At 44.1% G+C, this 16,775-nt stretch overlaps 1 protein-coding gene and 1 long non-coding RNA gene across 2 annotated transcripts in view; one reads left to right on the top strand and one right to left on the bottom strand.

The window, feature by feature from the left end:
* The window catches only part of LOC129623014 (uncharacterized), a 93,769-nt gene that overhangs the window by 75,304 nt on the left and 1,690 nt on the right, over positions 1-16,775 (top strand). The window contains exon 2 of the long non-coding RNA XR_008700250.1: positions 12,440-12,520. This is a non-coding gene — a long non-coding RNA (uncharacterized LOC129623014). The remainder of the gene's footprint in view (positions 1-12,439; positions 12,521-16,775) is intronic.
* EPAS1 (endothelial PAS domain protein 1) overlaps positions 12,360-16,775 on the bottom strand; it is a 91,962-nt gene continuing 87,546 nt past the window's right edge. Inside the window, exons 14-16 of the mRNA XM_055539996.1 lie at positions 16,620-16,737; positions 16,236-16,409; positions 12,360-14,221 (exon numbers count right to left, since the gene is read on the bottom strand). Coding sequence (XP_055395971.1) covers positions 14,070-14,221; positions 16,236-16,409; positions 16,620-16,737 — 444 coding nt within the window. The 3' untranslated portion in view covers positions 12,360-14,069. The remainder of the gene's footprint in view (positions 14,222-16,235; positions 16,410-16,619; positions 16,738-16,775) is intronic.

The raw sequence follows: 16,775 nt of genomic DNA, 5'->3' as shown, positions 1-16,775 counted from the left end.
TAAAATGTTGTTACATGAATCAGTTTTTCAGTGTTAAATTAGCTTTGTGTTCCTGTAATAAACCCACCTGTGCACAATGCAGTTTCCTTCCCACGTGTTATTGTTTGGGCAATATTTTGTTGAAGATATTTGATTTGATGTTTTTGAGAGACAGTGGTCTCCTATAAGTTTTCTTTTTGTTAAATGTTTGTTAGGCACTGGTATCAAGGATATGTTGGCATCAGAAATGAGTTCAAAGTGTCCCCTCTATTTTCTAAATGTGTTTGAGAAAGGGTGATTTTCCTCAAACATCTGGAAGAATTTAATGGTGAAGCCATCTGGGCCTAAAGTTTTCTTAGTGGGAAAGTTTTATTTAAGGATTTGATTTCTTTAATAAATATAGAATCATTCATATTTTCTGTTTCTTCTTATGTTAGTGATTTTGAGTTTTCAAGAAGTTAGTCTCTTTCATCTGGCTTGATGGTAAAGTTTTTTCTCATATCCCTTTATAATCTTTTATTTTCTGATATTAGAAATTTATATCTACTATCTCTTTTGCCTGATACATCTTGTAATGTATTTGTAAATTTTGTTGATCTTTTCAAAGATTAATACATTAGCTTTGTTTATTTTTTTCACTTTTACATTTGTTTTCAGCTAGTGTTTCTCTCATATTTTTCTTTATTTTTTTCTGTTAGGTTTAATTTACCATTTGTTGCCTAAATTCTTGATATTAATACTTATATCATTGGTTTTCATCCTTTCTTCTGTTGTAATGTAATCTGCTGCTACTGCTGCTACATCGCTTCAGTTGTGTCCGACTCTGTGCGACCCCATAGATGGAAGCCCACCAGGGTCCCCTGAACCTGGGATTCTCCAGGCAAGAACACTGGAGTGGGTTGCCATTTCCTTCTCCAATGCATGAAAGAGAAAAGTGAAAAGGAAGTTGCTCAGTCGTATCTGACTCTTCGTGACCCCATGGACTGCAGCCTACCAGGCTCCTCTGTCCATGGGATTTTCCAGGCAAGAGTACTGGAGTGGGGTGCCATTGCCTTCTCTGAATGTAATCTAATAAGGCTATAAATTTCTCTGTAAGCATGGCTCTAACTGAATCCCAGAAGCTTTGACACCTTGCTTTCATTAATATTCAAAATATAGTCTAACTTTGTGTGAATTTTTTTTTTGACATGTGAGTAATTCAGAAATGTACTGCTTAAAATTCAACATGTGATTCATAAGCTTACATTTGGTTATAGACTTCTTTTTTTAAGTATGTTAATTTTTTCAGAAAAATTTTATTGGAGTATAGTTGATTTACAATGTTGTGTTAGTTTCAGGTGTATGCAAACTGGAGCAGTTATGCATATATCCATTCTTTTTTAAAAAAATTCTCTTCCCATATGGGCCATAACAGAGTATTGAGCAGAGTTCCCTGTGCTATACTGCAGGTTCTTATTAGTTGTCTATTTTATATAATAGTGTGGATATGTCATTCCCAGTATCCCTATTTATCTCCCCACCCCTCCTTATCCCCTGGTAATCATAAGTTTGTTTTCTACATCCACGACTCTACTGTTTTGCAGATAAGTTCATTTGTACCCGTTTTAAGATTCCACATACAAGCGATGTTAAATGTAATATTTGTCTTTCTGTGTCTCATTTACTGGTTATTGATTTCTAGTTTAATTTCAGTGTGGTCAGGAATATACTCTGAGTCATTTTAAACCTTTGAAATGTGTAAGGCTTGCTTAGTACTAATACTGTGACTTCTAGTACATGAGTAATTTTAGTCAATTCCCTGTGTACACTTAAGAGTTCTGCATATGTCAATGAGGGCTTCTTAGCTGTATACGTCAATCTTTTATACCCTATCTACTTTCTTATTGATATATAATTCACAAACCATAATATTTACCCTTTAAAGTATACAATTCAGTGGTTTTTAGTATATTAACAAAATTGTGCAACCATTACCACTATCTAATTTCAGAATGTTTCATTATCCCCAAAAGAAACCTTCCCTATTTTTTCCTTCTTCCAGCCCTTAGTAACCACTAATTTTCATATCTATGGATTTATCTCTTCTGAATATTTCTTATGAGTTGAATCCTTTTGCATAAGTTGTGGCCTTTTGCTTTGGCATCTTTCACCCAGCATGGTGTTTCCATGCTGTGGCACATATTAGTACTTCATTACTTTATATGGCTGAATAATATTCCATTACATAGGTATTGTTTATGTATTCATCAGCTGATGGATGTTTGGGTTGTTTGTATTTTTTGGCTGTTATGAATAATGAATGCTGCTATAAACATTTGTGTAGAAGTTCTTCCGTGAACATGCATTTTCAGTTTTCTTGGGTATATACCTAGGCCTGGGTTTGCAGAGTCATATGGTAATTCTATGTTTAAATTTTTGAGGAACTGCCAGATTGTTTTGTGAGGGGCTGTATCATTTTACATTTCCACCAGAAATGTATGAGGGTTACAATTTCTCCACATATTTATCAACACTTGTTATGGTCTGTGTTTTAGATTTTAGCCATCCTAGAGGTGTATGAAGTGATATCTCATGGTTTTTATTTGCATTTCCCTAATCACTACTGACCCTGGGCATCTTTTTTCTATGCTTAGTTTCATTTGTGTATCTTCTTTGGAGAAATGCCTAAAATTTTGCCCATTTTAAATTGGATTATTTTCCTTTCAATTATTGAATTATAAATGTCTTTCATATATGCCGAAATTAGTCCCTTATCAAACATATAATTTACAAATATTTTCTTCTGTTTTCTGGGTTGTCTTTAGTTTTTTTCTGCTTGTTCTATCAGTCACGGAGAGAGATGCGTTAAAATCCCCAACTATGATAATAGTTTTCTACTTTTCCTTGTATTGGTATCAATTTCTTAGGCTTCTTAGGTGTATACAGACATATAGTTATCTTCCAGTGGCATTTTATTGTTATGAACTACCCCTCCTTGTTTGGTAATGCTTCTTTCTTACAGTGTCCCTAGCTGACAGTAGTATGCTGTAACAACTCTGTTTGTTTAGCGTTTCTCCTGTTTTTCTTTTACATTCTCCCATCTGTATTCTTATTCAGAAGTAATGTTTCCTAAAAGCAGCTTATATTTATTTTTTAAACCCAGCCTGGCCTTTTACATTTATTTGAAATATTTCACCTACGTATATTTTATGTATATTTAGATTTAAACCTCGCATCTTATTTGTTTTCTGTTTGTCCCACTTATCCCATGTTCATTTTCCTCTTTTTTCATCTTCTTTTGGGATAATCAGATTTTTTTAAAAAAAGATTTCATTTTCCTGTTCTTTTAGCTTGTTACACATTACTTTAAAACACACATCTTTGACTTATTAAAATCTAATATAAATCAGTATTTTGGCCACTTAATTGCTAGGCACTGCAGAAACGAAACGTCATTTTACTACATTTACCTTTTCCCACCTCTTGTACCATTGCTCTCATGTACAGTAATTTCACATTTACTTAAAACCCCACAATATATTATCATTATTACTGTTTTAACAGTCACTATTCATTTAGATTTACTCATTTATCCTTTTCTTTGCTTCTCCTTTCCTCCTGTATTTCTCTGTTTACATCTGCCATCATTTTTTAATTAAATATTTTTAAGAATAGTTTCAGGCTTACAGAAAAATTGTAAAGATAACACAGAGAATTACCATCTGCCCTGCACCTACTTCCCCCTATTACTGGCATCTTACATTAGTGTGGTGTATTTCTTCCTATTAATGAACCAATTGTGAAATACGATTATTAGCTAAAGTATATACTTTATTCAAATTTCCTTGATTTTTACCTAATGTTCTTTTTTCCCCATCCGAGAAACCACATTTATATTTAATGATTGTATCTGCTTAGGCTCCCCTGGGCTGTGACAGTTTCTCCAGCTGACTGATTTTTGATGACCTTGACAGTTTTGAGCAATACTGGTGAGGTATTTTGTAGAGTGTCCCTCGATTTGTCTGATGTTTCCATGTGATTAATTGGTGCTGTAAATTTTTGAGAGAAAGAGCCACAAAGTAAAGTGTCATTTTTATCATATCATGTCAAGGTTACCTACAATTAACAGGGCTCTCAAAAATCTGAATCTGCCCCCGAAGGTGGGTGACTATGCCCACTGACCAATTCCAAGAGACGACCATGTGCCCCTAGGATAGGGTGAGGAAGGAGTTGTGGATCGGATGTTTCCTCAGGGAGTCTGTCACCGCACCCTTCTTAAAGTGTGAGCTTCATTTAAAGATGTGTCTTTTCTTTACAACGTGGCCCTGAGCTGGAAGCCAAGCTATTTCATCTGGTGCTCATCCAGAGAAACCACACTTGTTCCAACTGGCCCTAGAGGGGAAACTGGCTGTGCTGGGCTCAGAGGTGGGGTGCTGGTTTCCAGCACAGTCACACCTTCCATAGGGGTTCTTGAGGGTATTTTGACTCTGGTGGTTTTTACTTTACTCACTGACTTCAGATGTGACTCCCCAGTATCTCCCAAAGAGAAGCAGTACTTCTGAAGAGACCATACGCTATAAGTCCGTATGAAGAAAAATGTTTTAAGTATTTACGTTCAACATAATTTGCAACTTCCTTCTGCACAGACAGAAGATAAGACTTAAGGTGCAGCGCTGGTCCCCCTCTGCCTGTCCTAGGTTTCATGTGCCACCTTCGTGATCTGATGGCCAGACCTGAACAAAGGTGTGAAATTAAGATTTTTCTTTATCTTCACCAGATATCCTTAGATGGCATTATCCTCTGAATAGCTCTCTTGGGTGATTGAAGTAAATGGTACTTCCTGTTATACTGAGCAAACAAAAGCTGACACATTGTAAGTGGAGTGAGGTTTACTCTTGAGTATACTTGCATTGAGCTGCTGTTTTTCTGAATCTACAGGCCTAGTTCTCTATTGCTAACAAACCAGTATTGCTCAAAACTGTCAAGGTCATCAAAAATAAGTCATCTGGAGAAATTGTCACAGGCCAGGGGAGCCTAAGCAGATACAGTGATTAAATATAATGTAGTTTCCTGGATGGGGGGAAAAGGACATTAGGTAAAAATCAAGGAAATTTGAATAAAGTGTATATTTTAACTAATAATGATACTAGGGGGCCATCCAGAAAAACTCTTCTCCAGATATTTGAAGGTGGTCATTTGAGCTCTCTCAAAGTCTCTAGGACAAACTGTCCCAACTTCTCTAGTCAGTTGTGTTGTGGTTGCAAGTCCCATCACAATTTTAGTGGTCCTCCTTTGAACAAATCCTTGTTTATGTGTATCTCTATTAGAGTACGGTGCCCAGAGGGGGACAGGATACATTGGGGTTGCCTCTAGCTCACGCTGTTATAGAACTACCAGCTCAGCAATGCTGGTGCCTCAGCCACAGCTCCTTGGTGAGTGGGAGGGTGGGCATAATCTCCCCATGGCAGAGGCCACCTTGGTTAGCACAGCAGCCACTCCATGTTTGAAGCCACAGCAGGAGTGGACACGCATGTCCTAGATTCCCCACACCCATCCTGGCCAACCTGCCTGCCCGTCTGATTGGTCTCGTCCAGATTTGAATCTTTAGTTGGAGCCCTGCCTTCGCCTTTAAGCAAGGCCCCCAAATGATGTCAATGTTCATGCTCAGCTGCCCTCGCCTCCACCAGGCTAATGAGGACGGGAAAACATCACTTTGTTTCAGGCCACTGGGTCCTCCGACCGCACTTGTCTTCCTTTGTTCCTGCAAGTGCTAGGCACACCCACAGGGTTCAAAACCAAGGTCCCAACAGGCAGGGAGGGAGGGAGCCACCCCCTGCACCCTCACACCTGACTTAGAAAGCAGCAAGCCCACCTTACGTTCAGTGAGTGCACTCATATGATGGTCTCTGGGTTCTGCAGGAGATAAGTAGAGCCTAGAAACCTCCATGGACGTGGTGGAGAAGCTGTGTGCCTCCCCAAGGCTGCAGGAGGGGTCGTCCCCCAGCCTGCCCGTGTGACTCTCCAAGAGGCCTCAGGAGAATACACAATCTCTCCCACTCCCTGAACCTCAGTCACCAGTGGCCGACCAAGGCTTCCAGGCTACGTGCCATCCCCAGGCTCTTGTCCCCAGGGGTTCTGCACATCTATCATTTTCCCCATCTCCCACCCTCCCGCTTTGCTCCTCTCATGCAGTCTCTGGAGCTCTGTCTGACATTAAGCACCACCTGGGTGCCACTTCTCTGAATGCATCATCAGTTTCCTCTTGAACTGGAGCCTGGCTCTCAGCTAACCCTAACCCTGTCCCCCTCCCACAGCCCCTTCTCCTCCCTTTCCCTCTGCTCATGTGACTGGACGCTTGCTTCTCCTCAGCCGTCAACCTCGGCCTCTGGTGGTTCAGTTCTCAGTGCGTGTCTCTCCTTTACCTTTACGAGCAGTGTCTCCGTAACACCCACCTCGTGACCCTGACAACATCCTGTCTCCCTACTTCCTCTGACCTTCTCTGCTGTGTTATTTCAGCTGTCTCTGAAATCTCAAATTTTGCTTTTATTTTAAAAAGAAATTTACATACAGTAACTTTTTTTTTCTGATGTACAGTTCTGTGGCTCTTGCACATGCATGAATTCTTGTAATGATCACTATGGACAGGCTACCGAACAGTTCCAGTACTCCAAAGAATCCCCGTGCTCTCCCTTTATATTCAGACTTCTCCCACCCTTAGCCCCTGGCAACCAGTGATCTCTTCTCTGTTCCTTTATTTTTGTCTTTTCCAGAATGTCATATAAATGGAATTACATAGAATGAATCTTTTGATACTGGCTTCTTTTACTCAACACAATACTTTTGCAATTCATGCATGTTGCTACCCGAATCAAACGTGTTAACTTTTGATTGCTGAGTGGTATTCTATGCTATCAATGAAGTACAGTTTTTGTTTTGTTTTTTTAAATCCATACTTCTGTTGAAGGACATTTGGGTTGTTTCTAGTTTGTGGTGAATACAAATAATACTGCTCTAAATATTTGTGGGCAGACTTTTTTGCATGTGAATTTAAAAATTTCATTTCTTTAAGATAAATACTTAGAGTAGTATTGCTGGGTTGTGTGTAAGTATATATGATGCCCCAATTTTAAGTTTCCCCTCCTCTGACAAGGACTGTCTGCATGATTCCTTTTCTCTACACCTCACTTTGACTTCTCTTTGACCTCATTAAGACCTCTAATTCACTGAGCCTGCTTTTTTTCCACTGGCCATCAACCTCTTCATATTTTTTCTTCCCTTCTCACACAGTTCCATTTTCATGGTCTATCATAATAGTCAGTTTCTTAGAAACATTCCTTTCTGCCATCACAACACAAACATTCCCTAATATAGCTCATCTTTAGAAAACTGCCCCTAAAAAATCAGTAATTTTGCAGTGGAGCACTCCGACAAACGTGATCTCAGCTGAGTGATCAAGATTAACGTCAACAGTGTAAGTCACATTGAGAGTATGTTACTCTTGATATGAGGCGATGACAATGGCACCCTTGTGGTCTCCTCCTCAAACCCACAACCTCGCCCTAACCATGAGAAAAGCATCAGACAAACCCAAACTGAAGCATGCTATCCTATAAGAATATCTGACTAGCACGCCTCAGAACTGTCAAGGTCAGCAACAACACAGAAGGTCTGAATAATGGACCATGGACTTATGATGGACCATGAAACTGTCTTCCCTCATAGCTCATATGAGTCTTCATATGAGGACTTCCCTCATAGCTCAGTCGGTAAAGAATCTGCCTGCAATGCAGGAGACCTGGGTTGGATTCCTGGGTCGGGAAGATCCCCTGGAGAAGGAAATGGCAATCCACTCCAGTATTCTTGCCTGGAGAATCCCATGGACAGAGGAGCCTGGTGGGCTACAGCCCATGGGGTCGCAAGAGTCAGACATGACTTAGCGACTAAACCACCACCACCATGAAGCTGTCAGTCTAGGGAAGCTGAAGGACGCATGACAATTAGATAGAACGTGGTCTCTTGGATGGGATCCTGGAATAGGAATAAAAGGTAAAAGCTAAAGAAGTCTGAATAAAATATAGATTCTATATAATAAAAAACATAATATGAATATTGGTTCCTTAGTTGTAATAAAAGTGCCATAGAAAAGTTAGTGACAGAGGTAACTCAGTGCAGGAACTCTAATATTCTTGCAATTTTTCTGTAAATCTAAAATGATTCTAAAATAAAAGTTCATTAAGTGTTTAAGAAAAACTTCCCCTGACCCCTTCTGCCAACTCCACTCCATTTTTCTGCTTCCCTTCACAGGGAAATTTTTTTTTAAATTTATTTTATTGATGTATAGCTGATTTACAATGTACTAATTTCTGCTGTACAACAAAGTATTCAGTTATAGATACACATATATATACCTTCTTTTTCATATTCTTTTCCATGATGGTTTATCAAAGGGTATTGAAAATAGTTCTCTGTGCTGTTCAGTAGGCCTTTGTTGTTTATTAGTTTTTATACTTTAATTTTATTGGAGGATAGTTGGTTTACAATGTTGTGTTAGTTTCAAGTGTATAGCAAAATGATTCATTTTATATATTTACATATATCCATTTCTTTTTTAGATTCTTTTCTCATATAGGCTATCACAGAATATTGGGTAGAGTTCCCTAGTATAGTAATACTGTGCTATACAGTAGGTCAAGGTCAATGATGATCTCCATGTTGCCAAACCCCCGAGTCATTTTTTTCCTTCTCATTTTACCTGACCTTTCAGTTAAGTGTGCGACCCAGTTAACTATTCCTACTTGTTGAAAAAAACTGTCTTCTCTTGGCATTTGGAATACTGGAATCCTGTTTTTTTTTTAATTCATTCATTCATTTTTGGCTGTGCTGGGTCTTCGTTGCTGTGTGGGCTTTATTCTAGTTGTGGTGAGTTAGGGTTACTCTCTAGTTGCAACATGCTGGCTTCTTATCGCGGTGGTGTCTCTTGTTGTGGAGCATGGGCTTCTAGGGTGATCGGGCTTCTGTAGTTGCGGTGCGTGGGTTCAATAGTTGTGGCATACGGGCTTAGTTGCTGCGCTGCATGTGGGATCCTCGTGGACCAGGGACTGAACCTGTGTCTCCTGCACCGACACGTGGATTCTTTACCACTGAGCCATCAGGGAATCCCTGAAATCTTATTATTATTTTTTTTTTTTTCCTACCTGTTGCTACTCCACCAGCCCCCCTGCTGTCTCCTCCTCTCCCGGACTTCTACCAGCACTGCCATGGTTAGGGCTCTATCTTAAGGCTCTATTGTTTCCTCTATGCTCTTACCTCCCAGGTATAGTGCATCCAGTCTCAGGGATTTAAGTGCAGTTACCCTACGGGCAACCCCCAAATCCATATCTCCAGCCTCATCCCTACAAGGTAGGAACTGTTATCACACTCCTTTCAGAGGAAAGCAGACACAGGCTAGCGGACATGAAAGGGCTTCCCCAAGGTTACTCGGCTAGAAGCAGCAGAGGCAGGATTTGAATCCAGGTCTGTCTGACTCTAGACCGGTGCTGGGAGTGGCCAGGCTGCCCCCACCCCCACTTCCTACCCTCCTTCCATCCCAGTTCCTGGTGCCACCTGCTCCCAGGGTTTCCTGCATGTACTGCTCATTCTGACTTTGTGCCTTTGTCCCCCTTACCAATCCACATCTCCTAGAATGATCCCCCACCTTCCTCTGCATCCTTTTCCTTCCCAGGTCTGATTGGGGGGATTCTCCATTTCTCGGGTCCACACTGATCTGTCCTGGCCTCCTCTGAACTTCCCCAGGACCGAGGGTTCACCCTAAAGCAACTGAAGACTCATTTGTATCTATAAGATTCTTGTTTTCTGAACCCGAGATGGGGGTTCAGTGTGTACAAGCACACTGAGGGGGAGGGTGTTGAGACATGATGCCTGTGACTAGGACTGCCTGGGAAAATGTGGGCCGTGGGCTTCCTCATACCCAGGCATACAGGAGTCTGAGTTAGCCAGGGTGGTTTCCTCTACTAGCTGGTAAACTCTTGGAGAGACCATGACTTTACCAAATAAGTATCATTAAAAACAAAAACAAAACTCTACTGTGTGTGTGGTAGGGTGTGGGTAGAGAAGTACTTCAAAACCCTTTTTTCCTGGGGTCTGGGAGGCCAAGGAAGCTTCAGTCTAGAAATGAAGGAGGTGGTTTAGTTTTCACTGAGGTCACAGAGGCCAAGCAGTTCCTCCAAGGGCCACTGAGCTCAAAGGAATCATTTGAAGAAATGGGGTGATGCTGTGATAGTGATCATTTTAGAGGAACTGAAAGTGCCCTGCGGGGGAGACAGAGGCCGGGGACTGTGAGATGGCAGAGGGAAGGGCTGTGGGTGGGAAGGGCCTGTGCACTGGCTGAGAAATTGAGACCTGATGTCATGGGGCAAGGACGTGGTCCCCTTCGCGTGTGGTGAAGTTGGCCTCAGTCCCTGTGATGCTGGCCTGGGTTCTGCTCCCAGCCCTGCTGTTCACTCACATGTGACAGCAGGCAAGTCCCTTTGTTTCTCTGGGCCTCAGTGTTCTCATCTCTAGAATGAAGAGGTTGAAAAAATAGATGACAAGTTTGGGCTACATCATTTCCAGGCCTATTTTAGCACCTTGAGTCCATCTGGGACTAGTACATCCAGTACTGCTGTCTTACTTGGGACACCACTGCCTCAAGACAGGAAGAACCTGGTTAACCCGCAGCCCCCTCCCCCTCAAAAAAAAAGAAAAAAAGATTCTGTGCTTCCAGTGCTGGAGGCATGGGTTCAATCCCTGGTTGGGAAAACTAAGATCCCATGTGTCTTGCAATGTGGCCAAAAAGAATAAAAGTTCTTTTTCACATAAAGCAGAGGGTGGGCAGGGACTGAGGAGAGCAGGGCTACAGAAGGTTGAATCTTGTATGTTGTGAAGGAAATGGGCCTGCACTGTTTCTCTAGCGAAACCCACATTTCACCCCTCAACTCCAGTTTGAAATCTTCATTAGAGACCATGCTTCAGGAGAGGATAAATTCTGCCCTACTCGGATCACAGGGAGCCAGGGCTGGCCCTTCTTCACCAAGAGGGGCTGCCTCCTTCCTCAGCTTTGGGTCTGCATGTCCCCACCCCTCAAAAGAGGGACTTCTTGTCTGGAGGCTGTTAGGCAAGGTAAGCTCTGGGAAGGTGAGTTTTGCATGCCTGGAGGAGAATGTATTTAGAGTCAGGAGGCATCCCAGTGGCTGATCTATTGTTAATTCTTTCAGGCTGCTGCTCCTGCACAACTGGCCATGTAGGCACACACTTACTCCTAAGTGTTAGTCGCTCAGTTGTGTCTCTCTGCGACCCCATAGTGGTAAAGAACCCACCTGCCAATGCAGGAGACATGAGAGATGCAGGTTAGATCCCTGGGTCGGGAAGATCCCTTTGAGTAGGAAATGGCAACCCACTCCAGTATTCTTGCCTGGAGAATCCCATGGACAGAGGAGCCTGGTGGGCTATAGTCCACAGGGTCGCAAACAGTCAGACACACTGAAGTGACTGCGTGAGTGCAGACTGTAGCCCACCAGGCTCCTCTGTCTGTGGGATTTTCCAGGCAGGAATAATGGAGTGGATTGTCATTTTCTTCTCCAGGGGATCTTCTTGACCCAGGGATCAAACCCAGGTCTCCTGCATTGCAGGCAGATTCTTTAGCAGGGAAGCCACCTACTCCTAAGCCACCTGCATTAAAAATTTTTTTTTTATTACTCAAAATCCTTCCTGTAATTTTCTGAAGGCAGGGACCATGACTTCTTCTCTTGGTGCCCTCCCAGAATACAGAAAAAGGGGCCTGTGGCAGAGAGAACACCACCTGCAGAAATATGGATGATGTAGCATGGCTTCCTGGTCTTAGACAATTAGAAAGGTTTAATAATAGCCTTTTTTTCCTTCATTCAGCTTCCTGTCAGTTGTCTCCCAAAGATCAGTGCCCGTGTTCATTTCTGTAAACTGCTCACCAGTTCACTTTCTGATGGTGCAGCCCATGATCAATCCGCCAAAATCAAGAGCCGCCAGCAGTGGGAGGACCAGAATACTTTAATAAGATAGCAGTGTCAAAATACATTTCCTTATCAAGTTAAGCTCCCATATAGTAATAACGTCGTCAGTAGGAATTTGACAAAATAATAATGTTCACGAAATCATTATGTTGATAGATAAGGTTAATATGAAGCTTGGAATATTTTTTCAGAGTGTTTTAGTAAAACTGCAAGGGTCAAATGCCCGTAACGCTGAGGCAAACACAGAAATCAAACACCAGCGCTTACACGTCAGTAGCCCTCAGGCTGTGCCGCCCACTGAGCGTGCGGCAGGGCTGCGGTGCTAAAGGACAATTTGGGCGACACAGTGACTAGGTCATTTTTCTTTTGAAACTTAAATTTTGTTTTGTTTTGGGCAGTAAGTTCATCCAGGCTTACCAGATTCTCGGTTTGCTGTGTTTTGCTTTGTGTGTTTCTAGAAACTTTGTCGTTGTACCCATGATGGAAGAGTTCCAAGTGGCTAGTATTCTGAAAACAAGTGATGCTGTCCCTCTTACCTGGTGAGTTACAAGGCACTTTTAGGAGACTGTTTTCAGTGCCTCCTACCTATATGCGTCACTTCTGGGAACAGACAGACCTCAAGGAGGCCCAGGGGCCATCCCCGGAGGGCTGCTTGCTGCACCTTGACATTGCAGGGTGATCTGAGGGCCCGGCCCCATTGGCAAGGGGCTATGAGGATGAGGCTGGTCAGGACCAAGGGCCCCCTTTCTGCACCTTCACCCCACCCCCGGTTGAACTCCATGGGCTCCAAGGTGGTGAGCGGGACGTGCACTGGATCACTATACTGTTTCTGAATCTGCACCGTGTCATGAATTCCCATCTAAACCACCTCATGGTAGTTCTGGAAGTATCCAAATGTGCCCCATGAAAGACCTTTAGAGTCACATAGCTCAGTGCACTTGAAGGGCTGGCAACAAAATCTTAAGAAGAGTTAAAGCACTTCCCCTCCCTTAGATCGTCCCACCCCCACCCCTGACGTGCCATCAGACCCTCTTGGCAGTAATAATAATACATACATACATACATACAAAATACATATAGAACACGAGGAGAAGACAGCTCGCAATGCTCCCACTTAATGATTCCACTTTCTGGATTATTTGTCACGCCTATGGCATATCCCGAAAGCAAAAAGCCAACAGCGAGAGACCTTGAGCAAGGTTAGTACAGGCCCGTGGGGGTTCTGTACAATTCTGCAGTGTCAGCAACATCAGAAAGAAGATCAAACAGCTTAAAAAAGATTTTAAAGTGATTTTGTGAGCAGGATTCCATTTCCGTTTCTGATATTACAAAGTACCCATATATATGATAAACACTTAACCCAGATATAAATTTTCTTTCTTAAAAAACTCAGTTATGCTTTTGAATAATAATTAAAAAAAAATCCACCAAATGCAGGGGAAAAACACCAGTTTAAGAAAAGCCGTACTGTGCAACTTTCATAGATAACCACACACAATGGAGTTTACCCTTCACATTTCATTTCTTTTTTTACCCCCAAAAGTCATATCAAAATTAGAACAAAGAGTTGGCTTAAAAAAAAAAAAAGGACATTTACAATACAGTGATTAGTTTTAAAAAAGAAAGGAGGGCTGAGAGAGGCCAAAAATCAAGCTTAGAAAGCAAGATTATTTTGTTTCTCTTTGGCAACAACAACAAAATCTAGTTTTAGTTAAATGAAGCCAAAGCTTTCCCGAAAGGAGAACATACATACACCAAACTTGTTAATATGAATATTGTTTGTGTGTGAGAGAGACCCATGAATATTATAAATTAGGATTTGGGGAAAGAAAAATCTTATAAAATTTAAGAACATTTCCACTGACAGAGCAAAACATAGGTAAAACAATTATATTTTAAAAATATGGATAATAAAGTGAGCATCTTCAGAAAAAGGCCACTACTCGGTGACCTGGACAAGTTTGCCAGGTGAGTATATCTTGTAAAAAGTGTGGTGGTGTTAGAAATACCTAGTTGCAAAAAACAGACGGAGAACGTGAAGCTGGTGGGACGGCGTGGGAAGGGTTTCTGTCGGTGGGCGGCCCTGGCTCAGGTGGCCTGGTCCAGGGCTCGGAGGAGATCCCCTCCTTGGAGGAGCGTGGAGGTTCCGGGAACAGGAACGTTCACCTCACAGTCATATCTGGTCAATTCCGGCAGCAGGTAGGGCTCAAACGAGGGTCCGAGCAGCCGGCTTGCCATGCCTGAACAGAGAGTTAGTGCTGCCGTTTAAAAACCCTGAATCAACCGTGTGGGGAGGGTCTGTTCCCTAAAAGGCTAGCAGGGATGCAGCGGGTTCACAGAGCAAGAGGCACTTCTGGTTTTCCTGACTCCGGGGCACAGTGGGGCAGCCCTCATTTCACTCTTCAGTGTTGTCTTTCCCTAGTGACCTACCCCGTGCTCGGAGCAGGGACCCAGCAGATAGCAAGTCTGCCTCTCTTATCAGGTGAGGGGCTGAGACCCAAGGCGGGGACAGAGTGCGCAATGCAGATAGGACGGGGAAGGGCTCAGAGGATGGGGGGGTGGGTGGAAGGAGTCCCCACGAAGGCTTCCTGGCCTGGGAGGTGGAGGCATGAGCCAGTGCCTGGGCAAGGCTCGGAGTTGCTGACTGAGCCCTGCTCCCGTGCACTGGCAGGTGGCGGGAAGGCCGAGCAGAGAAATGGAATTCTGAACCAGCTAGTGCCTGTACACACTTGCACACACATCTACATGCACTCATATCATACACATGTGCCACAAGCACATGGACACGTACATACATACGTGCGCACACACACACACGGGTCCTTCAAAGGCCTGACTTCCAGTTTCAGAATCCCCACTCTTGGCTGCTCCTCTCCCGCTGAGAAGGAAGATAAGGGGACATTCCCAGCTCACCTCCCACCTCCCACTTCCAGGGAAGAGAGGGCCTGGGTGCCTGGAGGCAGACCCAGAAGCCCTTCACTGGCCTAAGTGTTGTGAATCCCTGCTTCCCTTCCTGACTTCCGTGATGCATCTCAGCCCCCGGGCCCTCTCTTCCTTCAGCCCGCATCTCGGCCACTTCCTAGGGTCCATGCCTGCCTCCCCCACTCATCCTTGCTCTCCTGTGGACTGGGTGTGTCTCATGGCTGGCTGCAGCCCCACAGTAGAAAGGGGTACTTGCTCATCATCCTTTTCTAATCCCCTCTTCTTTTACTCACCCTCAGAACCGACCTAAATTAAAAAAAAAATTATTTTCCCCTGAAAAGAATGAGTTTCCATTCAAGGAAACTCATGGGTTCACAGCAGGGATAATAATGCTGACTACCACTTCATGCAAACATATACACGAACATACACACTTTGCACAGGTGTGGGCATGGTGAGTCTTTGCAAACCCATGGACTGTAGCCCACGGGGCTCCTCTGTCCATGGGATTTCCTAGGCAAGAATACTGGAATAGTTTGATATTCCTTTCTTCAGGGGATCTTCCTGACCCGGGGATCAAACCTGAGTCTCCTGCATTAGCAGGTGGATTCTTTACCCACAGAGCCACCAGGGAAGCCCACACTTTGCACGCAGGCCGCTAAATTAAATGTGCAGGCTACTACTCCGACCTAAGGTAGGTAAGGAGCAAAGCTGGAATGTAAGCCCAGGACTATCTTGTGACTCTAAAGCGTGGACTCTGAAGCACTGAACAGCAGTCTGTCTCAAACCACAGTGCTGAGGAAATGACCCTCTTTTAGGGCAGGGGTTTGGTATGTTTCACCCAAAGTATGAATTACATTCCTGTTTACATAGCAACCTTTTTGTGATAACATATTACATAGGATGCTGATAGACTAAGGTGGGTAAGAGGCAGGCATCGGGTGGCCAGTCCTCCTAGAAAGCAAGATCCCCTCCGAGGGCAAGCCTGCCCGTCCTCCCAGCAGTGCGTCCTCATCTCAGCGTGACGCCGCAGTAGGTCACTGCATCAGGCATTACAGTAACACGAAGAACTGAGCAAAAGGCATAGGCTCGTACAGCCCTGGGTGTCACCTAGTCACTGGAGGGCTCCTTCTACAGCCCTGTGGACAGGTGGCCTTCCAGTCTCTGCTGTGGTGCCCCGGGGAGAGGAGGGCTCACCCCTCTCAAGGCAGCTGCCTTGCATGAGTACGTTCATCCTTGTGCCAAGATCTGCCACCATCTCCATCCCCGGGCTCCCACCCTCCCACAACCCCCAGGCCCTGGCACAGCATGCCTGTTCCTGAGTGCACCCACCTGACATCTTGTGAGCCGCTGGTAGGCTGTAGTCCTGGTACTGGGGGGCGTAACACTGCGGGGGGAACCCACTCTTGGTGGGCTCCCCCGGGCTCGTGGCAGATGGAGGCTGTGGTGGTGATAAGTGTCTCAGGGGCTGGCTCCTACCCCTCACGGGATTCTGGATGAACTCATCTGAAAAGGCCAATGTCAGACTGACGGGACAGACTGTGACACCCCCAGCATCCCTCTTCCTCCACAGGAGGAGCCCAGAGGTTTCTGACCATGTCACCCTCAGGTGGTGAGAGAGAGAAGAACCAGGGTGGGCCCGGAGCTAAACCCCTAGCTCCACTGGCAAATGCCCTCGCCCCGCCCCACCCCGCCACGGCCCAGGACTGTGCTCACCATTAGGGACATTTGCATTTGGCAGCTTGTCCGGCATCAAAGAGCAGGTCCCACCACCCCTGAGACTCTTCATTCTTTTCCACATCAAATGCGAGGTGCTGCTGCCTGGCGGATCCCCCTGCATGTGGAAGTGCAGACATAGAGGGAGAGGCCGGA

The sequence above is a fragment of the Bubalus kerabau genome, chromosome 11 (genome assembly GCF_029407905.1).
Source record: "Bubalus kerabau isolate K-KA32 ecotype Philippines breed swamp buffalo chromosome 11, PCC_UOA_SB_1v2, whole genome shotgun sequence".
Lineage (NCBI taxonomy): Eukaryota > Metazoa > Chordata > Mammalia > Artiodactyla > Bovidae > Bubalus > Bubalus kerabau.
This window is presented reverse-complemented; position numbering and strand designations above follow the sequence as displayed.